Source organism: Rhinolophus sinicus, chromosome 1 (genome assembly GCF_057876585.1).
Source record: "Rhinolophus sinicus isolate RSI-liver-muscle chromosome 1, RSI-T2T, whole genome shotgun sequence".
In the NCBI taxonomy this organism is placed as follows: Eukaryota; Metazoa; Chordata; class Mammalia; order Chiroptera; family Rhinolophidae; genus Rhinolophus; species Rhinolophus sinicus.
In genome coordinates this window covers 94,308,988-94,336,221 of record NC_142501.1, presented here as the reverse complement: position 1 = coordinate 94,336,221, position 27,234 = coordinate 94,308,988, and the positions used below count along the sequence as shown (strand labels likewise).

The 27,234-nt window shown below is 44.4% G+C and overlaps 1 protein-coding gene across 8 annotated transcripts; it reads right to left on the bottom strand.

Moving 5' to 3' along the window:
* PTPN18 (protein tyrosine phosphatase non-receptor type 18) lies at positions 1-27,234 on the bottom strand. Of its 8 annotated transcripts, XM_074325084.2 has the most exons (16): positions 27,042-27,232; positions 23,801-23,909; positions 23,454-23,530; positions 23,280-23,375; positions 23,141-23,179; positions 15,519-15,587; positions 14,897-14,959; positions 14,539-14,681; positions 14,117-14,183; positions 13,949-14,026; positions 13,764-13,853; positions 13,426-13,514; positions 12,493-12,695; positions 12,045-12,119; positions 2,954-3,059; positions 1-1,737 (listed from the first exon to the last, which is right to left on the bottom strand). In XM_074325084.2, the coding sequence occupies exons 1-16, from the start codon at positions 27,132-27,134 to the stop codon at positions 1,731-1,733; spliced, it is 1,404 nt and encodes a 467-aa protein (XP_074181185.2). In that variant the 5' UTR covers positions 27,135-27,232; the 3' UTR covers positions 1-1,730. The 8 variants fall into 8 exon arrangements, with proteins under 8 accessions (XP_074181185.2, XP_088658089.1, XP_088658092.1 ...); XM_088801963.1 differs by lacking the exon at positions 2,954-3,059 and having other exon boundaries at positions 14,554-14,681; positions 27,042-27,234; XM_088801966.1 differs by lacking the exons at positions 2,954-3,059; positions 23,454-23,530 and adding an exon at positions 17,293-17,327 and having other exon boundaries at positions 27,042-27,234.

Below are 27,234 nucleotides of genomic sequence, written 5' to 3'. Positions count from 1 at the left end.
TGAAGGGGTTAAAGAGTTTTATTACAAAGTGAAAGTGAGTAAGACAAGACAGAGATTAGGGGGATATATTATCATACCACTAACAAGCAAGAAGGCAATTCATCATACCACCAGGGCCCAGTCAATTAGCGTTGTAGAAACAGCAACGGCCTTTCAACAACCCAGGTGAAACATCATGCGCAGAAACAGCACCGGCCCTTCATCAGTGTGGGCGAAATCCCAGTCAAGTAAAGTCATCAACACGGGCGGAATATCTTGCAGCAGCCGAGGAGGCCGGAGTACAACAACTACTGTTGTGCCTGCCTCGGCTTTCTGGGGTTTTGAGGACTTCACTAACAACAGCGGCAAGGAGCCAATAAGCACACGTGTCAGCAACACAAGGAACTGGTGTCAGATCTGGCTAGGAGCCGGGGCCAGTCCTTGGTACGAGATTAGATGTATCGCAGCTCGGCCCACCTGCGCGAAGGCGAAGGCCAGGCTCCACATCCTGTAAATATTTTCTTGGTCCTTGGGAGGGTAGCCAATCCTTCCACGGCCAAGCACGTACCCCAGCCACTGTGAGAGTTTACATCCCTAAATGTTCCCAGGCAGGCCTTTATATATTCTATTCCTTACAATTCGACCCGAGGGCTGCGTGGGGGCATAAGCATAGTTTACATAGCGGTTTTGAAACATGAATGTAGTGTGTACTTTTTGTATGCGACAGTACATCCAACGGTTGCATATACATAATAACAGTAAAATGCTCACAATAATTAATAGGGGAGTAAATATTGCATTAAAATACTAATGCGCAGTTGTGTTGGTGAATAGAAAATAATACCAATGATGATTGGAGTCTTGGGTTATAATATGTGAGAGGCCCTTCAATTTATTACTGACAATGGTAGTGATAATCCTATGTTCAGCGAGGGACTGGGCATTATGATCTAGGTGGGTTTGCAAGAGTTGAGGGTTCTGTAATATTCGAGCTAAGGACAAGCGTATATAGGTAGCAGGAGGCTGTAGCCACCAGGGGATCCAAGTAAGGGATACATTAGCCTCTAGATCGGGCGTTAAGTAGAATATATCACCATTCCATTGGAACAACTCGAGATGCTGCAGACATCCCAAGAAAGGGGAGGGCAATCCCATAGCAGCTAGTTCGGCAGTATTAGAGATAGTAAGGCATATATGCTGTAGTTCTATTTTATATAGGACAGAGAAATTGGCTATGGGAAAAATCGTTAGAGTACATACATTAACAGAGTGAGAAAGTAAACAGGGTTCTATCATTCGAAATAAACCATTACATGCAAAGCCTTTATCTGTGGGTATACAATCTGTAAGCTTATAAGTGCTATTATTATTAGGACCTATATGGGTGCCTTCAATGCATGGTTGTAAAAAATAATTACCCTTGATAATGGGTAGAACATGAAAAGAGCATAGCAGGTTAGTTATTGTGGATATATAACAAGTTATATTAATGGGTGGAGGTCCAGAGAAAACAAAATGATATGGGTTGTGGTCTCCTATCCATCCAGTGAGGTTTGTGGCTCTTACAGTTCCATTAGCTATAATACATTGTTGGTTTTCTTTGCAGGTATAGTTATCTTGTGTGCACAGGATAGTTTTATTCCGCCATCTCCAATGGAATGTGATTGGGCTTGTATGATGGAGGAGCTGCACAGGTACGCCAGGGGTCCAAGCTACAACCAGGAAACAGGTCCAGACTAGGCCGCCATAAATCAGGAGCTAATTTCGTAAAAACAATTGGTTAGGTAGTTGGATACATTTCAGGTTGATCTTGCCCAGGGAACATGACAACTACTACATTGTTGTCTCCTAGGGCTATGACCTCTCCGGCCTTCGGAGGGTAAGTGGTGTGTTTTCTGGCCCAAACTTTGGTACCAGCCACATAATCTGTTGAGCCAAAGCCTCCATATCGTGTGGTGGCATTAGGAGGAGTATCTAACTTCTCCCAAAAGTCAGTGGAGGCACATGGAATGATCAATATTTGAGCAATCCTGGTGCCTGGGAGAAAGTGCAAGGTTTCTTTTGAGACATTATGTGGTAAAATCTTTATTTCTCCCACATAGTCTGCATCAGTGACTCCAGCCATGATTTGGACTCCCTTCTGTGCCAGGCTGGACCTGGCAGCAATCTGACCATAGTAACCCTTAGGAATTTAAATTCCAATTCCGGTGGGGACTGTTTGGCTAGTATTAGGCTCTGGCCAGATTTCTTCAACATTATGTAAATCATGCCCTGCAGATGCAGTAGTGCCCACATATGGGGCTTGGGCATTGGGGTGGACTGCCCACCAGTGCAGTGCTGAGAAAGTATGGACCTTTCGTATTTGCAAATTGCGAGTCATCATTCTAGATAAGGGAGTACCTCCTGTACTGAGAGCAAGATTATTGAGTTGTTGTAGGGCTGTAAAAAGATGATCTTTCCACTTATAATACTAATGGAGCTCAGCAATGGAGCCCATTTTGCGTAATTTTTCTTTTAACAACCCATTTATGCACTCTGTTAAGCCAGCTGCTTGTGGATAATAGGGAATATGATAGATCCACTCAATGTTGTTCTTTTTACAATAGTTAGTAATCTCTTTACCTTTAAAATGGGACCCATTATCACTTTGAATTTGTAGAGGTGTTCCATAATATAGGGTAAGAATATCAAGAGTCTTAATTGTATTAAGCTGTGTGCCACGCTTGTATGCACAGGTGATCAGAACTCCCAAATAAGTGTCTACACATGTACAAGTATAACAACACCCTTTGGAGGGGGAAAGGGCCCAATACAATCAATTTGCCAAATTTGAGCTTGAGCCTGCCCCCACAATAATTCTCCAGTAACTAATTTTGGTAAGGTGCATTTTTCATCCAATTGGTAACTGGGGCATTGTTCCTTAGTGCTCTTTAAATTAGACGTAGGAACACTTATCCCTCTGTCCTGTGCCCACCTATGCATAGCAGCGGAACCAGTGTGTCCTGTCTTTTGGTGGATCCATCGAGCAAGTGCCAGAGTTTCTTCACTTATATGAGTGGAACACTCTACTTCAGCAATTGCTGTGAGGCAATATAGATATCAGCGTTATACTCATGTTCCACCGAGGTTTTCTTAGCATGTGCATCTACGTGAAACACAGAGATGTTAGTGGTTTTTGCAATTTCCCAAATTTCTTTCCATATATCAGCACCCCATAACTCCTTGTCATAGATTTTCCAACGGTCCTTTTCCCATCTAGGCATCCAGGTGCTCAGACCTTTGGCCACAGCCCAAGAGTCAGTGAAAATGTGGCACTGTCCATCCTTTTCAAAGTTTATAGCTTGATAAGCGGCTTGCAGCTCAGCAAATTGACTACTTTTCCCTTCTCCACTAGTCTCTAACACCATTTTGGTGACAGGGTTATAGGCTACAGCCTTCCAGTACCGAGTATTACCGATATATTTGGCAGAGGCATCAGTAAACCAGGCATGCCTCTTGTTCGGCAGAAAGGGAATTATATCCATGATTATATACTACAGGAGATTCAGTTCTTTCAATGGCTATTGGTTGGAAATCATCATTGGTAATTGGGGCCTCAATAACTAACTCCTGTAGAGATAATATTCCAGCTGGGCCTGTTTTGGCTCTATTTTGTACATACCATTTCCATTTAATAATACTGGCCTCTTGGGCGTGTCCAATCTTATGGGACACTGGGTCACTCATAATCCACTGCATTATAGGAATTCAGGGCCGTAAGCTCACCTTATGTCCCACTGTTAACTGTTCAGTTTCAGTTAGTGCCCAGTAAGCAGCGAGTAATTTGTTCAAAGGGAGTATAACTCTGTCCAGCCTCTGGTAATTTTCGGGCCCAAAACCCTAGAGGGACGCGCTTGGCATCCTGCTTTTGCCGTAAGCTACAGTTAGCATACCCGGTGTCCACAGTAACCATTAATTCTAAGGGTCCTTCTCTTATTGGCCAGATCTAAGGCTGTTTGGATTGCAGCTTGTGCTGCTTCAAACGCCTTATCCTGCTCAGCTCCCCAGTCAAATTTATGTTTTTTCCTAGTAACTCTATACAGAGGTTGTAAAATCTGACCTAAATGAGGAATATGATTTCTCCACTAGCCAAACAGGCCTATAAATTTTTGAGCCTCCTTCTTATTCTGGGGTGTTGCAAAGTCTAAAATTTTCTGCCAGGCTTTTGGAAGGATGGCCCTATGCCTAAAATTCCAATGTATTCCTATGAACTTGACTTCCTGGGCTGGCCCCTGGATTTTGTCAGGGTTAATTTCCCAACCTTTCTTTTTTAAATGTTTTACAATTTGTTCTAAACAATATCTTACAGAATCTTCAGTGGAAGCTTGGATTAGGATATTATCTATATAACGAGCAATTAAAACTGAGGGGTGGAGAATGTTGCATTCATCCAAATGTTCAGCAACTAGTCGATGGCAAATGGTAGGGCTATGTTTGTAGCCTTGGGGCAACCTAGTAAAGGTAAATTGACGCCCCTGCCAGCTGAAGGCAAATTGTTCCCATTGGGATGGATCAATGGGAATAGTAAAGAAAGCATTAGTCAGATCAATAACAGATACCAAGTACCGGGATGAGACTGAATACGCTCAATTGAAGTGATAGTGTCCAGTATGGCAGCCGTCAGTGGGGGAGTGACTTGTTCAGCTCCCTATAATCCACTGTCATCTCCAAGACCCATCTGACTTCCTTACTGGCCAGATTGGATTGTTCCAAGCTGAAGTAGTTGGAATTATTACACCAGCATTAGTCTTTAATGGTTTGAGTTATTTTATTATGCCCACAAGGGATACGATATTGTTTACTCGTGATAATATTTGTGGGCTCAGGGAGATGAATGGGGTCAATGAGTGATTTGCCTACTATTACAGAATGCATTTGCAAAGCTCTGGTTGCAAAATGATAAGTCCCATCTTGTAGTTTAAGGGACATTCCCCTTAAAATATCAATACCAATTATATACTCAGGAATGAGGACTACTACCACCGAATATTCTCGGCGGGGCAAATCACCAATGCTCATTATCACCTTAATTTGTTTAGCTGGAATTTCATGGCCACCAAGACCTGAAATAGTAACTGGGGTTCCTTTAAATTTGGCTGGGTTCCCATAAATTAAAGAGGCCTCCGCTCCAGTATCCACAAGTGCATTAGCCACTGTAGTGGACCCATTTTTCCAATGTAGTGTTATTTGTATATGAGGGCGGTAGTCCCATGGGTGTATTTCTTTAATTTGTGGGATACCGAAGCTTAGCCTCCATCCTATTCAAATTTGCACAAATCCTCAAAGGGATAGATTCCATCAGGTGTGGTAGAGGGGGAAGGAACCATAAGGGGAATGGGTTCAGTCTCTGACTTTTGGACTTCTACCCAGTTTGTTCACTTTACTTTGTCCTCGTACAGCTGTCACATATCTTTAGTAGGAATGCCATCCAATTTGTCCAGGCTCATCCCGGCCTTTAATAAGGCTTGAAACATTTCTTTTCAGGGCACCCGAATTCTACCTCTCCTTTTCTTATATTTGTGTTGAGCACACCGCACAGCAGCTTTCTTAGCTACCGTTTGATAGCCACGGGCTTGATCACCTAGAATATAGTTCTGATATTGTAGCATGGCCATCATGCCTTGTAAATCAGTATTCTCTTTTTCCAGATTACATTTTTCTTCAACTAAGGTGTTAACACGTTGACACATGCGGTGATAAGCAGTAAGCAGAATCCACCTCGCCTTGCCACAGCAACCGATTCCCCTCCTTTTTCTATAGGAACAGTCCTCAACACTTGGAGCAACCGAGGGGGTCGGCAGTCTGTAATTTGCCATCCCAGTTTTTACTTAAACCATCCCTATTGCCCGTTCCTTAGCCAGCGAAGCAAACTGAGGATCTTCCCATCCGGGAACATCACAAGGTACACAAGTCACCTCACTTTTCTTTTTAAACAGGGGCATTGTTTCGGTGGTCGTGTGTGTCCTGCCAACTACGCCAATTTGTATCTATAAGTATTATCGATTGCTGTGCACAGACTTAATTTCAAGGCCCGATAGACAAGACACACCACCACAAGCCAGGATGAAGGGGTTAAAGAGTTTTATTACAAAGTGAAAGTGAGTAAGACAAGACAGAAATTAGGGGGATATATTATCATACCACTAACAAGCAAGAAGGCAATTCATCATACCACCAGGGCCCAGTCAATTAGCGTTGTAGAAACAGCAACGGCCTTTCAACAGCCCGGGCGAAACATCATGCGCAGAAACAGCACCGGCCCTTCATCAGTGTGGGCGAAATCCCAGTCAAGTAAAGTCATCAGCACAGGAGGAATATCTTGCAGCAGCCGAGGAGGCCGGAGTACAACAACTACTGTTGTGCCTGCCTCGGCTTTCTGGGGTTTTGAGGACTTCACTAACAACAGCGGCAAGGAGCCAATAAGCACACGTGTCAGCAACACAAGGAACTGGTCTCGGATCTGGCTAGGAGCCGGGGCCAGTCCTTGGTACGAGATTAGATGTATCGGAGCTCAGCCCACCTGCGCGAAGGCGAAGGCCAGGCTCCACATCCTGTAAATATTTTCTTGGTCCTTGGGAGGGTAGCCAATCCTTCCACGGCCAAGCACGTACCCCAGCCACTGTGAGAGTTTACATCCCTAAATGTTCGCAGGCAGACCTTCATATATTCTATTCCTTACAATAATCCAGGCAGGAAATGGGGCTGGCAGAGCAGGTAATGTCAGAGGAGGTAAAGAAGTGGCCAGAGTCTAGTGAAGGAAGAACTGATAGGATCTGCCAACAGCTTACGTAAGTGTCACAGGAGGATGGCCGAAAGGTTTGGACGACAGGAAGGGAATGAGGGAGCTCCACTCTCAGTAGAGTCAGTTTGAGTAGGAAGATCATGACTTCAATTTTAGAAATATGAAATTTGGGATGTTCAAGTGGAGATGTTGAGAAATGGAGTTCCGTGCCCTATATTTGCTGGATCAATCACTAGAGGACCAGGGGCCAAGCCCTGGGTCAGGGCAGTGTGGAACAAACAGCAACAGATGATGAAAGAATGGCAGTGAGGCCAGGAAGTTGACTGTGGGGTCCAAACATCCAAGTGAACCAAGTGTTTCGAGAGAGTCAAACACTGATGACTGATGGGTATAACTGGCCTGGGACTTAGCAACACAGAGAATGCTGTGGATTTATTAGCAGCAGTTTCACAAGAGCAGCAGGAAGAGGAGAGAGGGAAGAGAGTGGGACACAGCATGGAATCAGCTCTTTTGAGGAAACAGAGAAATGAGGCAAGGAAGTGCCTGGAGCAGGAAGTGGGGTCCCAGATGCAGACTGACACAAGCGTTTGAATGCAAGTTGCTTATCTGGGAGATTGAGGGAGGAAGTAAGACAGGAAAGGAGAGGCAGACCGTCAAGGGTGTGATACATGCTGCCTCCCAGCACAGGCCACTGAAGCTCAGTCCTCCTGAGAGCCCATGAAATATACACCTCTGTTATCCTGCATGAGGAACAGCACCTTATTCACTGAATGAAGAAGGCCCTTGGATGGAAGGGAGAATTCATTTCAAGGCACTTCTGGTCAACCAAGGAAGTGGCCAGGTGGAGGCAGGCCAGCCCTCACTCTGAGTAGAGGGGGGACAGAGCTAGATGGGGACCCCAGAGCACCACAGCAGTGCCATCAGGGACCTTGGTGCACACAAGGGCCAGAGAGTCACTCAAGGCGCTGGGGAGACGGGACAACAAACACAAATGCTGAGTGTGGAGAGTTTGAAGAAGTGAAAGGAAGGCAGGGAGACTGAGACCAGGGCCCCAGACGTCCAGTCTTCTGTCAAGTTCCTTGTGCTCTTTCTAAAGATATTTGATGCATACCCAAGGAAAAACATATTTATGTATGTTCATATAAAAATAAATTTTAGCAGAAGTTAATATACTTTTATTTTTATTTTGCCATGTGATTTGGAGATTTGTCCACACCAGTGCATAGAGGTGTTCTCATTCCTTTTTTTTTATAGCTGCATATTCCATTGTAGCATTTATTTCACTAAGACCCTGGCAATAAAATTTGAAGTGCTTCCCATATTCTGTTACTACAGATAGTAATACAGTGGACGGCCAGGTGAAATAGTCATTTGGAGTTCTGTGACTACCCATGTAAGATAAATGCCTAGAAATGAAAGTTCTGGTTCAAAGAATACATGCACTTTTAATTTTAACAGATATTGTTAAAGTGTTCTCCACAGAGGTATGAATTTATACCCCCACCTGCCCTATATGAGAACATCTATTCCTCATATCTCAGTCCACACACTGCATTAAATTTTTTGATCTTTGCTAACGTAAGTAGAATGACTATCTCAGTATAGCTCTGATTTTCATGGTTTTTTTATTACACATGAGATAGGCCATCATTACACATTTTTATTTTGAGGTTTTGTTTTTGTTTTTGTTTTTTTTGGCCTTTATTGATTCACAGGAGCTCTTACCTCTCAGAAAATTAAGCCTTTTGTTTGATCTCAGTTGTAAATTTTTTTCAAGTTTGTCATTAATTTTCTATGGATGAAAAAGAAGGGCCACAAACTAAACTGACAAGCTCAGGGGAGGCCAGCATGGCAGGCACTACAAACTCAGAGACTAAAAGTAACCACATAGGAAGGTTTGAACATAAAAATTCCTAACTAAAAGCGGGTCATTCTAGGCCTATAGCTTTCTTGACAACTGTCAATCTTTACCTTAAGTGAGCTTGTCCATTGTTGTCTTTTCAAAGATAACATGCCTTTGAAAGATCAGAGTAATCTTCTTTTCCAGACTCCTCAGGACACAACCTACCAGCATCAGGGCAGGAGACCACAAAACCTCACCTTGTTATCTTGTTACCCAAATACCACATCTATGTGCTGTAAATATTAACTATCCTGTACCTACCAATGTAAAAAATGTATGTGTCTGTTTTATTTTTTATCCAATCCCTGAGATTTCCGTTTTGCTTTTTCCTGCCCTCTTAATCTACCAGCAATGGATTTCATGTAAACTTCCTTACAGCTCCTACTTTTAGTCTAATGTATAAAATAAGATGCAAAACTGCCATTTTCTAGAGCATTTTCTCCATCCATTGAGGTTTTGCTTCTGGGCAATTGTCAGTTTGGCTCAAGTAAACTCATAAAAATCCTCTACAGGTTTGGATGTTTCTTACATTGACATTTCTGACTGTGCTTATGATGATTTTTGTGAGGTTGGAATATTTTTATGCATTAAAATTTATTGATATTTCTTTTGGGTTTCTGATTTGTTATTCCATAGTTTGCAAGAACTGCCGCAGTCCAAGATTATAAAGACATTTTCCCATAATTTCTTCTAATACTTTTATGGTTTAATATTTTACATTTAAATCTTTGATGCATTTGGAATTTATTCCAAAGTTATGATGCATGGCTCAAACTTTTTTTCCTAAATTACTACTTATCTCAATAACCTATGTTGAATAAACCATTTTCTGCCCACTGATTTAAAATGCAACTGTTATCAAAGACTAGAGCCACTGGGTTTAAAGAAGGAGAACACATATTCAAATTTATCTTCATTTACTTAGGTCTTAGGAAGAGCTTTCGATATTATTATTCCAACTATGAGTACATAGAATTTTGTGTTATGGTGGGGATAACCCCTGAAAAAATAAGAAATCTTCCTTTCTATGCCTATTGTAAAAATCCAGGTTCATTCTTGCTCTGAACAATCACCTATGTGGCAAACCTGGGATAAAGGTAACTCTATTGTCGCCATTTTACAGACTAGGAAACGGAACCAGAGAGAGATGAAGACATTTGCTCAAGACCACACTAGTCAGTGACTGACTCCAAGCTATTAACCATTATGGTCCAGGCCTAAATGTTTAAAGAAACATTAAATGATTGCAGTTGTCACTGGGCTACAGAAAATGGGGATAAAACATTACCTCCTTAAACAAAAATGTTCACAGCCAAAAGCTTTTCTGAAAGAAAGGCTTATTGAGTCACATGCTAGCCAGGAAAGGACAGGCCTGGGCCATGCAGGCTAAACCACCAGCAGCAGGGCGAGCTGGAGAAGGCAACCTGTCCGCCCGTCCTGACGTTGACAGGCTCTTTTATACATTATGTTTTGAGAAATAAACGTGTAAGTTGTTTTGAAAGAAATTTACATCGGCTACAGATAAGGGGGCAGGAAAAGGTGAAGGTGGGGGACAGTTCTAGGATAGGTGCACAGTCTTTAAGGAAGACACGTTTACTACTTTTGATTGGTGCTGGGCAACAGTCCTGAAAGTTCATGCTTAAGCGAGATGCTTAAGCGAGATGCTGTGGGGTCTGGTCTGTTACTTCCTTTTAGATAGCCCCCTGGAAGGTGATTCAAAGCTCCAACTTACATTCAGGAATGTGAGCAGTCTATTGTTAGTTGGCCCACAGCTATTAACTGGTTAATCATTCTTGTCTCTTTCTCTTAATCTCCTGTCTACTGTAATTTAATTTAGGACATCTCAGAATTTTTCTTGCCACCTTTACTGTGGGGTTGCTGTGAAGATTAATAAGGCAGTCTATGTGTATACTAAGTCAGTGTTAGCTATTTGTATTCATTTAATAATTTAGGGCCTCTAAATACACCTTGACGCTCCTGTGTTACCAGCAGCCCCAGGGTCTCCCTCCTGCCTCTTTCCATCAAGGTTAGCTCCCGTTCTTGCCTGAGAGTTTAGTAATGTTAGCTTCCTGTTCTCCATTAAACTGGAGAATCCCTAGGTTTCCTTGCAACTCCTGGTTTCTGCTGATTGAGCTGATTTCTGTTGCAGAGACCTTACAGCACTTGACAAACTAAGTCATTGCCACCAAGCATTGTCTGTGCAATCAAGGGTCTATGTGGCTGATGTCTGTCTGTCTGGGAATCCATCTAGCTAGTTAGGAGACTGTCCTCCCACCTGAGGGTGTGTCTGGCTAGCTTAGAGGTTGCCTGTGTGTCTGTTTAGGAGGGATCTGTTTATATCTGTCTGGGAATCTGTCCAGCTAGTGATCCATGTGGCTGGTGTCTGTCTGGCTACCTCACTGGGAGAGGGGGTCCATCCTTTTGGTGGTCTCTTGTGCTGGGGGTGGTCTGTCAGGCCGTTCTTTTGTCTATCTCTCTGGCTGAATATCCATCCATCCAGCTGTGGACTGACGCTTTGAAGGTCTGGCTGTGTAGGTGTATGGCTATCTGCCTGTCGAGGTCAGGGTCCATCTGTATGCCTGCCCATTTTAAAGATCGTTTTACCAGTCTGTCTGAAATCAGCCCGCTTGGCTGTTGTCATGCCTAGCTTGGATCTTTCTGAATGGAGGGGAGTCCATCAGTCTTTCTCAGGGTCCACACATCTCCCTGTCATCAGCTGAATGTCTGACTGAGGGAGGCTTGGACACTGAGATGAACTAGTCTATTATGTGGTAATGGGGGCAGTCTCCAGAAGCCTATCTGTTCATCCTCTCCTTCACAACTGGGGGGCCCTTCGGGCTGGGCCCATTCCTGATGTTCATTTTTCAATCTGCTCAGTGTAGCCTCCCCAGTCATTATCTCCCACTGCCTCCCCCAGCCTCAAGCCTTGAATTCTATAATCACTGGCACAAAGCCCCCACAGTTCCCACCCTGAGAAATTTTATTTTGATGCAGCCCCAACGTTCCCACGCCCAACACTTCACACAGCAGAGCATGGCCTCAGCAGTCCAGGCAACCACGTGGAGAAGCAGGCAGGCCTGGGCACAGCATTCACACCCGGCTCCACTCGGCAGGCGGGTCCCGAGGCCCTTTAGGCCTTCCGATGCGCAGGTTGAAGCCTGGGAGAGGAAGGGCACGGTGGATCTCATGAAGAAGCAGAGATGTGGATAGGTAGGCAACTTGTGGGTGGCCATCCCCCAGCCTCCGGCAATCCTGGTTCACTGCAGTGCCATCCACAGGGCTCTGAGAGCCTGAGCCCCAGGCCACCGTCCCTAAACCCCATACAGTGGGGATTCAGTCCACGTCGCAGAGTCCCAACTAATCGGGTTTTGTCTGACTTACCTAGCCCGCCGGTCTGAGATCCATCGGCCACATCCTCGTAGGTGCCAGGCCCAGCAGGACTGGGATCAGCAGAAACTGCAGGCAGGAAACCATCCCCCACGCATCAGCTCGCGCTGCCCGTGGAGTGCCAGAACCAGCCCAGGGCAAAGACCTCCATCGGGTCGGAAAAGGCTGGCTGGGGGCGCGGGGCTGAACCCATCCTGAGGGGTGTACACTTGGGGCGCCGCCAGGTCCAAGACCGCCGCCCAGACGAGGTGGCATCCCTAGAGAAGCGCACCCAGCCCCGGGCCCACGGTTTGGACCGGGACACTTCCGGGCGCGACAACCAGCGGGCAGCAGCCCCGGGCGGTGGCCAGTCCGGCCTGGTGGGCGGAGGTCCCGCAGGATGGGGTCCCGAGAAGGAGCAGGTAGGAGCTGGCCCTCCCAGCCCGGCGCCAGGCCGACTCACCGCGGCAGGGCAGCGCCCCTGGCGCGTCCTCCGCGGGCGCCTGTGGCCGCCGGGCAGAAGGCATAACCTGGCTGTAGAGCGGCGTCACCTCGGTGCCTTGCGCCCCGGGCCCCGACCCGGTGCGCGCCAGGGCCCCGCGCTTCTGCACCACTGCGTATATGTCAGCCATGGCGAGGGCCCGGGGCCCCGGCGCTGAGATGCTCCTACCGGAGGGAAGGCAGGGAGGAAGTGAAACCGCTGAGCTGAGGGAGGGCTGGGTGGGGGAAGAGTGCTCAGCCCGCAAACCCTCGCTTCCTTCCCGCCCCAGGCGGCGCAAGGTTGGGGGCGGGGAGCAGACGGGTCTAGGGGGAGAGGGCAAGGTCTCTGTATAACAGGCTCTTGTTTCCCTGTCTCCAGCTCCCCGCAAGATAGGTGGGTGAAGGAGGGAAGGGGCCAGCTTGGCAGGGAAATGGGGCAAGGAACTGGTTTTGAGGGACGGTCATTTCTGTGTAACTGTTTATTGGATAAAAGAATGAGGAAGTAGCATCTAAAGAGGAGGAAAGGATAGCCTCAAACTGGAGAGCTAGTCTCAAGGACGAGGGGGTGTAATTTCTGCTGCAAAGGAGGGTCAACTCCGTGTCCGCAGCACCAGACAGGAGGCCTGACAAGTGGGTGGCGTCAAAAAATATTCGCTGAATTAATGAATGAATGACTGGGCGAGCGAGGAAAGGGTTAACATTGGACCCCAGGGCTAGCCTTAGAGGCAGAGGCAATAGGATCTCTGGGATTAAGGAGGTCTAAAGGGGCAGGTTCCCAGAGCTCAATTCAAAGAAAGGACGAATGAATATTTGGTGAAGGGAACAGTAAGGGCGGGGCTGGTGTTTCAAGGGTGAGGAAAGGGAGCAGGAGTGTGAGAAATTGCAAAGGGAAGAATGAGGGGCTGGAGCTGGGTACCTGAGGACCTCGCCAGGTGGGCAGGACATGGCAGAAAGGGCCAGGGAAGTCCGGAGAGAGAGGGCATCGTCATAGAATGGGGCACAATTCTGGAAAAGACAGGAGGTTAAGGTCATGAGGCTTCAAGAAAACTGGCCCTGATGGAGATCACTGTGGGGGTAAGCTGAAGAGGGGACAGTCTGATAAGGGAGCCAGAAGGAGGTCAAAGGTAGACATCTAGTGAGTCAGTCCGTGGCCCCCAAAGGAGGCCAGGGCTGGATGTGCGATAGTGGTGGTCATAGACCTGTGTTCTGGGTCCTGGTCTGAGGGTGCTGGTGGATGAAAGGGGGTCTTGGTACCTTTTTGAGGTGCTGGGACTGGGGACTGGCATTTTGGAGTGCTGAAGAGAACATCTGGGCCACTGTGTGGTGCAGGAACCTGTACTGCTCCTGGAGGAGGAAGAGGGGTCATCAAGGAGGGAAGACAAAGGAGGAGAGATGTGTCCTTGGCATGGGGGAGGTGGGGGGGAGCCTGAGGCTCACACCTCTGTCTGCACTGCTGTAGGCCGCTGCTTCCGCATCTCAAGGACCAGGTCGAAGAGGCTGAAATTAGGTGAGAGCATCTGGGGCAGAGAGATGGGGCCCATGAGCAGGCAGGCCCTGGTGGGCAGGGGACCACGCTACACAGGCACGCATGCTCAGCCTCCTCATACCTGGGTCAGGAACAACTGTCTCACATAATCCACCGCACACAAGACGCCTGTTCGCCCACAGCCCGCGCTGAAATGCAAGAAGAGCAAGTTTGGTGGGGGTCTGCCCACAGCCCCTTTCAGGTGGGCATTTGGGCCTGGGGGCCCTAATGGGGGATCCCCTGCATCACCTTTGGATTCCCAGAATCCTCAGATTATAATTTAAAAGGAAAAACTTTTTAATTGCTTACATTTCTTGAGCATCAACTGTGTGCTTGCTTCCCAGCAGGCAGACTGCCGTCAATAAATGCTAACAATTTCAGGTGATGGGGCATGCGCAACTGTGGCCTTAGGCACTCACACTGCAGGACAGGTTCCAAGCCTCCCGCCCCCACCCTCTGGCTCCTCTGTCTCAACCAGACCCCCATAAAGCCCATCTCCTTAACCTGCAGTGGACACACAAGGGGCTGGAGCCAGAGCCCTGGAGGTGACGGGCTTCCTCCACCATGGCAAGCACATGGTCAGGATTGCTAGGGACCCCTCTGTCTGGCCAGGACATATACTGCAGTTGGTACACAGAACGAGATTTCTGAAACACAAGAAAAGTGTGCAAAGCATATTAAAAAAAAGAAAGGAAAGCATTTATTGGGCCACATGTCAGGCCCAGTTCTAAAATCTTCCTTTTGAATCCAACAGACAATAAGTGAGGAGATGGATGCCACTGTTAATGCCCATTTTACAGATGAGAAAACAGACAGGAAACAGCTCTCCCCATGTGGGAACCTCTTCCTCTCCTTTCAATACCTTCTGGAAGGTGACCTGAAGGGACCGGAGCTTGGTGTCTTCATTCAGCCATGTCTCCCTGGCCTGAGGATGGGGACAGGAGGAGAAAAAAGATTACTAGTGCCCGAAGACACATTTACAGAAAACAATGCATTTCTGAATAAAATCAAATACAAAGAACATACTTTAAAAAATTAATTTAGCCCAAGCATCCCTCATGGCTGTTGTGAAGGAAACATTTGACAGAGGGTAGAAAGAGAAACCACGATTAAAAACCTAAATAAGCTCATTGACAGTGAAAAAAAGATTTCTTTGAATCTAAAACAAGTTTTACTACCAACTGTATGCATCACTTCAGGTGAGAGATTTTCCTGAGTTGTTTTGAAATGGGAAGGGACATAAAGATTTATTATTTACAGACATAACCATGATCATGGTTAAAATGCAAAAGCAATGCATATATTGAGTTATGACAGTTTGCATGTTAATACTAGAGAGTTCCTTGTAGTGTGAGGGGACTGTGGGAAAACTGTTCGTCCTTTTGGGCCCAGCCCAAAAGCTTTCCACTCTGAGAATCTTCCATGAAAGCTTCCATAATACCCAAGACTCCATTAAATGCTTTTTCCACCTGTGCCCAGCTCACCAGGGTGATGCAGAAAAGTCCAATCTGCAGTGGCTCCTGTTCTTGGGCCCAGTAACGCTCACACTTTTTCTGTAAAAGGCAAGGAGAAAGGGCAGGGAGTGAAGAGGGGGAGACTGCTTCACAGTTCCAACTCAATACATCTGCACCCCACAGGATCCCAGGCATTGCTGGTGAAACCACAGGCAGCTGCAGCTCTAATAAAGGCCAGAGCCTCCTCAGTTTAAACACACAGACTCAGTGTTGACTTGAGCTTCTGACTACGCAGGAGGAAGACAGTCCAGAATATTCTCCTACTGTAAGCAACAAAAAATCTAAGATATATATATATATATATATAATTAATATAAGACCCATTTTTATTTTACTATAAGACCGGGTTTTATATAATGTAACATAAGACTAGGTCTTATATTAATTTTTGCTCCAAAAGATGCATTAGAGCTGATTGTCTGGCTTATTTTTGGGATCTATATATATATCACTATTTTCAGACATTGGACCACAGGCATTATAGGACTGTGATCACTGAACAAAGGGAAAGACATGAGGCAAACCCTGTGACCGCTCCAGCTTACTGCTGTGAGGCAGTCACCAGGCTGCCGGACACAGAGTCCAATGATCCCACTGAGCTGAGAAGCCGAAGATCATGGCTCAAGAAGGCCAAGGCAGCTACGATTTTAAGGACAGAGTCCTGAAAAGAACAGAGTGATGCAAACAAAAGCAAAAAACTCCAGAGGTCGACATAGAATTCACTTTGAGTCTTTAGCTGAATAATAATCTGAGCACATACGTATAATGTCAAACCCCATGAGGCAAGGCAAGAATAACTTTCCATCAAAGAATAATAACTGGAGACCTATAAGATGAATGCTTCCTATAGTTCACAATGGGACAAAAATAATTTACATTCCCTCCAGCCAGAGTGGAGAGACCTGAGGGGCATTCAGTAGGGGACCCAGAAGGACCACACATTAGAACAAAATTAATTCTAGAATAAAGTCTACTCTAGACCTGCCCTAAAAAGCCTAAAAACAAACCTCAAAATGATCAAACATCTGAAAGTAACTTAGCTGCCTTCCAGAAAAAGGTCCAACACTCTTTAAAGGGAGACAACAAAATCCAACACTTACCTATGTAAAATTTAAAAGTCAAGCATCCAATAAAAATTTACTAGACATACAAAAAAGCAAAAAAATGTGATACATAACCATGAGAGAAATCAGTAGAAAAAGATTCAATAGATATGATGAAAGAAGCAAAGACCTTAAAATTGCTTTTATAAATATAAATATACTTAGATGAAAAGTAAAACATGAATGTAATGAAAAATGAAATCAAAGACTTTTTAAAAGACCTAAATAGAACTTCTAGAGAGGCAAAATAAAATGCAGAGAGTTCCAAAAAAATGTATACACATTTTAAGAAAGGGAAACTGTATTAAAATTGTAATACTCAATATATATACCAATAACAAAATATGAATATAATTTACACTTGACTTCTGCAATTACAAGAGGTGCTTAAAGTGGTTACCATCAGCATCCAGACACTTCTGATTACAGCGAACTATTGCTTGATCAACGTGGACCAAAGTGTCCACCTGTATACATTTTTTTTGGCACCCTGGGTATATGAAATGAAAAATCCACTGTCTAATAACAGATGAGATACCAGAAGAAAAGATCAGTGAACATGAAGACATAGTGATAGACACTACTCAACGTGGAAAAGAGAGAAAAAAATGACAGAAAAAAATGAACAGAGAATCAGTTACCTGTGGAAATATATCACGTGGTCTAATGCATGTGTCTGGAAGGAGAAGAGAGAGGGGAGAAGAGAAACTATATTTGAAGAAATAATAGCTGGGAAAAATTTCAAATTTGATGAAACTATGAACCCATAGATCCAAGGTCAATGAATCATATAAATATAAAGAAAACCACACCAATGCAGATCATGATCAATTGCTGAAAAAAACAATGATAAAGATAACATCTTAAAAACATCTCACAAAACAAGGCACATTACATGCTGAGTATGAACAGGATAAGAATGACAGTAGAATTTTGTCAGACAGTCTTCAAGCCAGAGGTCAATGGTGTGATATCCTAAAAATGATGAAATTTAGAAAAAAGAAAAAAACTTTCAAACAAACAAAAGCTGAGAGAACTTATTACAAGAAAACCTGCATTATGAGCACTATTAAAGTAAGCTCTTCACACAAAAGGAACATTATACTAGATGGAATATGGATCTACACAAAAGAATGAAGAGTAAAAAAAAGATAAAAAGTGTGGCTAAATGTAATATATATTCCTCATTTTTAAAATCTTTAGGAGATTTTTTAACATCTTTAAAATTCATCTAGTGAATAGTACCAAACAAGGAAAAATTAATAGCAATCTTTCACAAACTTTTCCTAAAAAGTGAAGAAGAGGTAACATTTCCCAACATATTATATGAAACCGGTATTGCTCTGATACCAAAACAAGACATAGTCATCACAAGAAAACTACTGATCAATGTCTCCTGAATATAGACACAAAAATCCTCAACAAAATACTAGCGAAGGATTATACAATATGACCAACTGGGATTAACCCCAGGAATGCAAAGTTGGTTCAATATATGAAAATCAATCAATGTCATATACTATGTTAATTAAAAAAAGAAAAAAGAAAAAACCCACATGATCACCTGAATAGATGCAAAAATTTGGGGGACAAAATTCAACACCATTTCATAATAAAAACATGAAAGAAACTAGAAATAGAAAGGAAATTCATTATCATAATTTTTTTAAAAGTCTACAAAAGAAAAAAACAAAAAACTCACAGCAAACCTAATACTTAGTGGTGAGAGACTGAATGTTTTTCCCTTAAGATTAGGAACAAGACAAGGGTGTTTGCACTTTCTTCTAGCCAGTGCAATTGGGAAAAAAGACATTAAGGAAGGAAGGAATGGAGGGAGGAACAGAGAAAAAGAAAGGATGATAGGAAGGGAAGGAAGAAAGGGAGGGAGGGAGGGAAGGAGGAAACCCAGACTGAAAAGGAAGAAGCAAAACTATCTCAATTTGCAGACAACATAATGTTATATATATAGAAAACCCTGAAGAATACACACACACACACACACACACACACACACACACACACACACAATTAGAGCTAATAAGTGAGTTAAGCAAGGTTGCAGTATACAAAGTCAATATGGAAAAACCAATTATATTTCTATATAGAGAAAACTATTTGGTTTGCAATAAGCAAACTGAAAAATGAAATTAAGAAAACCATTTTATTTACAATAGCATCAAAATATATAAACTACTTAGAAATTTAACAAAAGTGCAAGTCTTCTAGACACTACAAATCATTGCTGAAAGAAATTAAAGAGGACCTAGATAAATGGAAAGACATCCATGTTCATGGATCGGAAGACAATATTAAGATGGCAATATCTCCGAATTGATAGACAGATTCAATGCAATCCTTATCAAAATCCCAGAAGGCTTTCCAAAGATATTGGCAAATTGATATTAACATCAATATGCTAACGGTAATAGGTGTGTCATGGGTACTTGAGACCACCTCAGGTCTGATGAGTCACGAGGAGGATTTATAGGACTGAGCATAGAATTGTACTCATTGTGATTTATTACAATGAAGGGATATGATAAAATCAGCAAAGCTAAAAGGCACATGGGGTGAAGTCTGAGGGAAACAAGGTGCCAGCTTCCAAGGATCCTCTTCCAGTGGGCCACACAGAATGTGCTTAATTCCCCCAGCAATGAGCTGTGACAACATGTGTGAAATGTCCGCAGGAAGTTCATTAGGGACTCAGTGCCCAGGGTTTTTATTGGGGCACTTTACATCATATGTAGGCACCCTCTGACTAGCAAAACTTGTACCAAAGCAAGTGTTCACATAAATCATATTGTTTGTATAAACCGTGAGCCACTCTTATTAGAAATCCAATTTCCAGCTATGAGACAACCTTGCAGGAAGGCCTTTTTAAGCATAAGCACTTCTGCATGCTTTGTTAACTCTTTTCTATACAGTAAGTAACTGAGAATAGACAAAACAATCTTGAAAAAAGAAGCACAATTTGGCGGATTTCCTGATTTCAAAACCTGCTACAAAGCTACAATAATCAAAACCATGTGGTACTGGCACAAACACAGACATGTCAATCCATGGAATAGAATTGAGAGTCCAGAACTAAATCCTTACATTGATTTTCAACAAAGATACAAAGGCCATTCAATGGGGAAAGCATAGTCTTTTCAACAAATGATGCTGAAACAACTGGATATCTATGTGTAAAAGAATGAATTTGCTCCCCTACCTCACACAATACACAAATATTAACTCAAAATGAATCACAGACCTAAATATAAGACATAAAATTATAAAACACTTAGAAGAAAACATAGGAGTAAATCTTTATGACCTTTAGGTTAGACAATGACTTCTCAAATACAACACCAAAAGCACAAGCAAAACGATAGATTAGAATTCCTCAAAATTAAAGAGTTCGTGCTTCAAATGATACTCTCAAGAAAATGGAGGGGCGGCAAGTTAGCTCAGTTGGTTAGAGCGCGATGCTCGTAACACCAGGGTTGCCAGTTCGATCCCCGCATGGGCCAGTGTGAGCTGCGCCCTCCACAACTAGATTGAAACAACTACTTGACTTGGAGCTGATGGGTCCTGGAAAAACACACTTAAAATAAATAAAAGTTTAACAAAAAAAAAAAAAGAAAGAGAGAGAGAGAAAGAAAGAAAGAAAGAAAGAAAGAAAGAAAGAAAGAAAGAAAGAAAGAAAGAAAGAAAGAAAGAAAGAAAGAAAAAGAAAAGGGGAAAGACAACCCCCAGAATGGGAAAAATATTTGTAAATCATATACTGATAAAGGACTTGTATCCAGAAGAACTCTTGCAACTCAAGAATGAAAAAAACAAATAACCCACTTAAAAAATAGGCAAAAGATCTGAACAGATATTTTTCCAAAGAAGATATACAAATGGAAAATAAGCACATGAAACACTACAGTGACATACCACTTCCCACCCATTAGGATAAAACAAAACCAGAAAAACAAACAACAAACCCCAAAAATTAAACACAGAATTGCCATATGATCCAGTAATTCTACTTCTAGGTATATACCCAAGTTAATTGACATTAGGGACTCAAAACAGATATTTATACACCAATGTTCATAGCAGCATTATTCACAACAGCCAAAAGGTAGAAACCACGCAAATGTCCATCAACAGATTAATGGATAAACAACATGTGGTACATATATACAATGGACTATTATTCAGCCTTAAAAAGAATGAAATTCTGATACCTGCTACAACATGGACGAACCTTGAAAATATTATAAGTGCACTAAGCCAGACACAAAAGGACAAGTATTGTCTCACTCCACTTCTATGAGGGACCTAGAACAGGCAAATTCATAGAGACAGAAAGTAGAATAGAGGCTACCAGAAGCATAGCCTCTATTCTGGGAGACGGGGAAAAGGGAGTAAGTGTTAAATGGGTACAGAGTTTCTGTTTGGAGTGATGAAAAAGGTCTGGAAATTGATAGTTGTGACGGTTATACAACATTGTGAATGTACCTATTGTCTCTGAATTGTACACTTGAAATGATTAAAACTGCAAATTTTATGTTATGCATATTTTACCACAATTTAAAAAAAGACAAATATCACTTCACACCCAATAGGATGGCTATAATAAAAAAGACAATAAAAGGGTTGGTGAGGATGTAAAGCAGTTGGAACCCTTAGACATTGCTGGTTGAAATGTAAAATGATGTACCCACTGTGGAAAATTGTTTGACAGTTCCTCAAAATGTTAAAAATAGTTACTAAGTGACCCAGCAATTCCACTTCTAGGTATATACCCAAGAGAAATGAAAACATACTTCTACACAAAAACTTGCACACAAATTGCAGCATTATTCCTAATAGCCAAAAAGTAGAAACAGCTCAAATTCCATAACCTGATGAATGGATAAATAAAAGGTGGCAGATCCATTCAATGGAATGTATTATTCAGCAATAACAAGGAGTGAAGTAGACACATGCTACAATGTGCCGGAACTTTGAAAACATTAAGCTGAGTCAAAGAAGCCAGTCACAAAGGAGAACATAGCATATGATTCCATTTATATGAAAAGTTCAGAGTAGGCAAATCTAGAGAGACCAAAACTAGAGTAGGGGTTGCCTAGAGTGGAGGTTGGTGGGAATTGAGGAGTGAATACTAATGGATACAGGGTTTCCTAATGGGGTAATGACAATGTTCTAACAGTTATTGTAGTGATGGTTGCATAACTCAGGAATAGATTAAAAACAACTGAATTGCACTTTAAATGGATGAACTGCATCTCAATAAACCTTTTTTTAAAAAGATAATCTATAGTAAAAATAATATAGTGTATCGTGGAGTATATTACATATTTAGAATTAAAACCTATGGTAACAATAGCATAAAGCACGGAAAGGGGAAATTGGAATATGCTACTGTAAAGTTCTCACATTTTTACATGAAATGATACAATATTATTTGAATGTCGACTGTGGTAAATTAAAGATGTATATTGTAAACCTCTAAAGCCACCACTAAGCACATAATACAAAGAGGTATAACTAATAAGTGAATAATGACTATGAAATGGATTCATAAAAATTCTCAGTCTGAAAGAAGACAGAAAAGAAGAAAGGAACAAAGAACCGATGGAAAAAATAGAAAGCAAATAGCAAGATGATAGGTAGATTTAGACCCAACATTAATGATAATTACATTAAAGACTAAATACTCCAATTAAAGGCAGAGATTGTCAGGGTGGGTACAAAAGTAAGTCCCTACAATATGCCACCTACAAGAAATACACTTTAAAAATAAAGATGAACATAGATTAAAAAGTAAAAGAATGGGAAAAGATATATTATGCATACGCTAATCTAAAGAAATTTAAATAGCTATGTATTAAAATCAAAGTACACTTTAGAAAAAGGAATAGTACTAGCAATAAAGAAGGACATTATATATTGGAAAAGGGATTGACTCATCAGAAAGACATAACCCTAACTGTGTATTACACTTACTCAATAATAGAGTTTTAAAATTCCTGAAGCAAAAACTTAAGAGAAATGAAAATCGAGAACTCTAAAATCAGAGTTGGAGATTCCAACACCCCTCTTTCAGAGGGCAACAGCCAGGGCACAGGCCATGAGGCAGAGCAGTCCAGGGCGCACCTGAGGAACAGCAAAGCAGGAGTGGTTAGAGTGGAGTGAATGAAGGGAAGAGATGGAGAGGAGAGAGCTGTCACAGGGAAGCCACAGTATAGGGCCTTATGGTCTGTGTTGTGGAATGGGATGGGAAGTCCAGCAGGAGAGAGTTAGTGAACACTGGAGAGATGAGCCTCACGAATAAAAGGGAAAAGATCAACAAAAAATTAAAGAGAGGAATAGTGGGCTTCCAACAGAGCTACAGTGCAGTCAGGTCACTGCAACAACTGGGCCCTGGAGTCCTGGGATCAGAGAGGAGCTAGCAAGACTTTCCTGCCTCCTCCCTGAACGAGGGCATGGATTCTAGGGGTTAGGGACACCTACCCTCCCATTCTCCATCTCTCGACATGCCATCAGGATCACCTAGACAAGAGGGGTAACAGGAGAGGGAGGCGATTTGGGTTAGGAGATAGGAAAAACAGGGCAAAGGGAAGGCCCCACTTCACCCTCCCACAAACCTGACCTTGACCCCAAACTCCCAGACCAGGCGCCAGAAGTCTAGCAAGGTATGAGGCAAGGGTCCCTGTGTGGCGATGTAGGCCGGGCTTCCATCTGTGCCCTGGTAAAATCCAAATTCACTACTGAGATCCCGCTGACACCCCACCCCATCCGCCCATTCCTTGACTTGCAGCCGGACCCGGATGAAGTTGCCATTGATGTAGTCGCCTTGTCCCTCCTCCCGGAGCAGGGAGAGGATCACTCGTGTCTGATCATCTGCCATCAAGAGAGATGAGAAACGTGGAATTTGGGGGTGACAGGGGCATCAAGGCCCTGCCAGCCTTCTGGATGAAAGCTGGTGGAGAAGGGGGCGCGTCCTCCCCCACTCCCCATCACCGCGGGCACCCAGCAGGGACTCCACAAAGGTACCCCACTGGGCTGTGACCCAGTCAGGCTTGGGGAGGAAGTGCCTGGGGTCCAGTGGTGACAAGGTCTGCGGTGGGGTAGGGGTGCAAAGTGGCTCTCCACCCTGAAGCCCTGACTTACAGGGCAGCACGTCTTTGTAGCGGTTCTTCCTCACGTTTCCTGGCTGACTGCCCGCCTCCGTGGAGCACAAGTCACCAGCCTTCCAGGCAGCTGATCTGGCTTGGATGTCCTGGCGGGAGTGAGTGCAGGGAGGGAGGAGAAGAGAGGAGCCAGGTCAGAGTTCTCATAGAGACACAAGGCTGTGGCTTGTGAGAGGGGAGTGCAGGCTCCAGATAGCACAGGGCCCGGCTAATTACAATGATACAGTAACAACTGCCACTCAGAGCACCTTCCCTATGCCAGGCTCTGTGCTAAGAGCATTAGATCACAAGGTCCCTCCCAAGTGGGTACTATTATTGATGTTGCATTGTGCAGGTGAGAAAGCTGAGGCACCACATGGCTCAGCACAACTTTTTTTTGAGCGACTTGCACAAAGTCCCACCCTGGGAAGTGGTACAGTGAGAGTTGAACTCAGACCTCTCAGCATCCACCCTGTACAGACTTAATCCGTGTTACCCTGTATACAATGATTGTGATAAATTATGTATTTAATATAACAAAAACATGATATATAATATGCAATGTGTATGAATTACAATGTATAACATTACTCATATAATAAGATACCATAGGAACATTTTTACTGTTAGATTATTATAATTAGAAAACAGCATATTACCATCATTATCAGGTATTCACAATCATGATGACAATAACTCCTGCTAAGCCACCACTGGGTGCCAGCCACCATTCTAAGTGCTTTACTTATGCCCATCAGGTCATGCAAGCCCTCATGGACACCCTAGTGTAGTAGGTACTACTGTTGATATTTCTATTATACAGATGAGGAAACCAAGGCCTAGAGAGGCCCAAAGATTCCTGTGAGTGTAGAGGGCTGGCCTTGCTCATCACCCACCCACCCTAGAGCAGGTCCTCAGCATTGCTTACTGCCCCAGACTGGACTGAGACCTGGATGGGCATGACGTCATATACCACCCGGGTGTTATATGCTTACATCTAATATGCACATTTTCATATTGAATAAATTATATACTTTGTATTATTGTACATTTCTCATTAAAGTATCTATTTTATTTGTGTAAATTATTTAGATTTATTTTACACTTTTATCTGTTATATATGTTATATTTACTTAGGAACTTATTGGATAACTGCTTATTTTATAAATTATAATTCTATATGTTGCATTTATGTTTATTCTATTGTTTTATGAAGTTATGTTTGTGTAAATTATAATTTATATTTATTTTTACATAATCACTATATATTTATATTTATTAATACAATTATTTCATAAATTTGTGTTACCTATTTTTATTGTACTGAATGTATCTAACTTATTTTTATATATTTATTGTATATCTCATATTCCTAAATTTGATATATGTCATCATGTTGCATTTACATATTTGCATGTTTCTGTTACATAAATTATATTTAAAACATCTTATTACGTGTAGTAAACGATGCTTATGAGGCTATATTAGCGTTCCTTACACAGGGCTTGCACTGCCCCATGTAATGTTTAGAATGTTTGTAACTAGTGACAGACTCCTTACAGAGTGAGTGCGCAAGATGTGCGAAGCGCTTTTTACCCACACCAGTTATTTCATCCTCAGGCCAGTTTAGTCTTCAGCATCCACATTTCACCCAAGGAGAAACCGAGGCCAGAGGGGTAAAGCGCCCCAAGGTCACAGAGGCGATCCGAGCCTGTGTGGCGATCCGTCCACACCCTCGCTGCCACAGGGCCTCTAGGTTCCTCTTTCCCCAGACGCTTCCTCCACTGACCACAGGAGTGAGAGACCACCGCCGGGTCGTCAGGAGCAGGTGCGCGCCTGCCCCGCCCACCCCACCCAGCAGCCGGAAGGTTCGGGGAACACGATCCCGGCACAGGGGCCTGAGGGTGCGTGCGGCCCCTCCCAGCCCGGCAATGGACTTCGCCCTCTGCGGCCCTGTGGTTAGAGCTTGAAGACGTAGACAGGGATAAAGAGCGACAGAGAGAGAGGTGCTACTGAGAGAAAAACTGAGAGACCTCTAGGCGAGTAGACACTCTAGACACCGAAAGAGATAGGGAGAGAGGGAGAGAAAGGGTGAGAGACAGAGGGAGAAGGGGGAGGGAGGGAGAGGGAGGGAGGGGGGAAGAGAAAGGGGGAGAAGAGGGAGAGGGAGGGAGGGAGGGGGAAAGTGAGGGAGAGAGAGGGGGAGGGAGAGGGAGGGACAGGGAGAGGGGGGAGAGGGAGAGGGAGAGGGAGAGGGGGAGAGAGGGACAGGGAAGGAGAAGAAGAAGGGAGGGGGGAGAGAGGGAGAGGGAGAGGGAGAGGAAGAGGGGGAGAGAGGGAGAGGGAGAGGGGGAGAGGGAAGGAGAAGAAGAAGGGAGGGGGGAGAGAGGGAGAGGGAGAGGGAGAGGAAGAGGGGGAGAGAGGGAGAGGGAGAGGGGGAGAGGGAAGGAGAAGAAGAAGGGAGGGGGGAGAGAGGGAGAGGGAGGGAGGGAGGGGGAGAGGGAGAGGGAGACAGGGAGAGGGAGACAGGGAGAGAGAGGGAGAGAGAGGGAGGGAGAAGAAGAAGGGAGGGGGAGAGAGGGAGAGGGGAAGAGGGAGGGAGAGGGGGAGAGAGGGAGAGAGAGGGAGGGAGAAGAAGGGAGGGGGAGAGAGGGAGAGGGGAAGAGGGAGGGAGAGGGGGAGAGAGGGAGAGAGAGGGAGGGAGAAGAAGGGAGGGGGAGAGAGGGGGAGGGAGAGGGAGGGAGGGGGAAGAAGGGAGGGGGGAGAGAGGGAGAGGGAGGGAGGGAGAGGGGGAAGAGAAAGGGAGAGGGGGAGACAGGGAGAGAGAGGGAGAGGGAGACAGGGAGAGAGAGGGAGAGAGGGAGAGGGAGAGGGAGAGGGGGAAGAGGGAGGGAGAGGGGGGAGAGGGAGAGAGAGGGAGAGGGAGGGGGAAGAAGAAGAGAGGGGGAGGGAGAGAGAGGGAGGGAGGGGGAGAGGGAGACAGGGAGAGAGAGGGAGGGGGGTAAGAGAATGGGAGAGGGGGAGAGAGGAAGGGGGAGGGAGAGGGAGAGGGAGAGGGGGAAAGGAGAGAGGTAATGAGAGGGAGGGAGAGAGGGAGAGCGAGGGAGGGAGGGAGGGGGAGAGAGAGACGAGACAGAGAGTCAGAGGCAAAGCGAGGCAGGGCGCACAAGACAGACGACCGGACCGTCCAGGGAGAGGAGCCGCAGCGCGCGCCGCGCAGCCGTCCACACTCGCCCACTCACACTGAACTCGCCGGCGAGGACCGCCCCCTCCCGGTCGCCCAGTGCCTCCAAGTGCTCCAGGAAGCTCTGCGCCACGTCCAAGCTGCGACTCATGGCGCCGCCGGCCAACTGGGTCCAGTCGGGCAGCTGCGCCCGGAGTTCGCAGCCCCAGCGGGTGCTGCTCGCGGTCGAGGCCCCGCCTCCGATTTCGCCA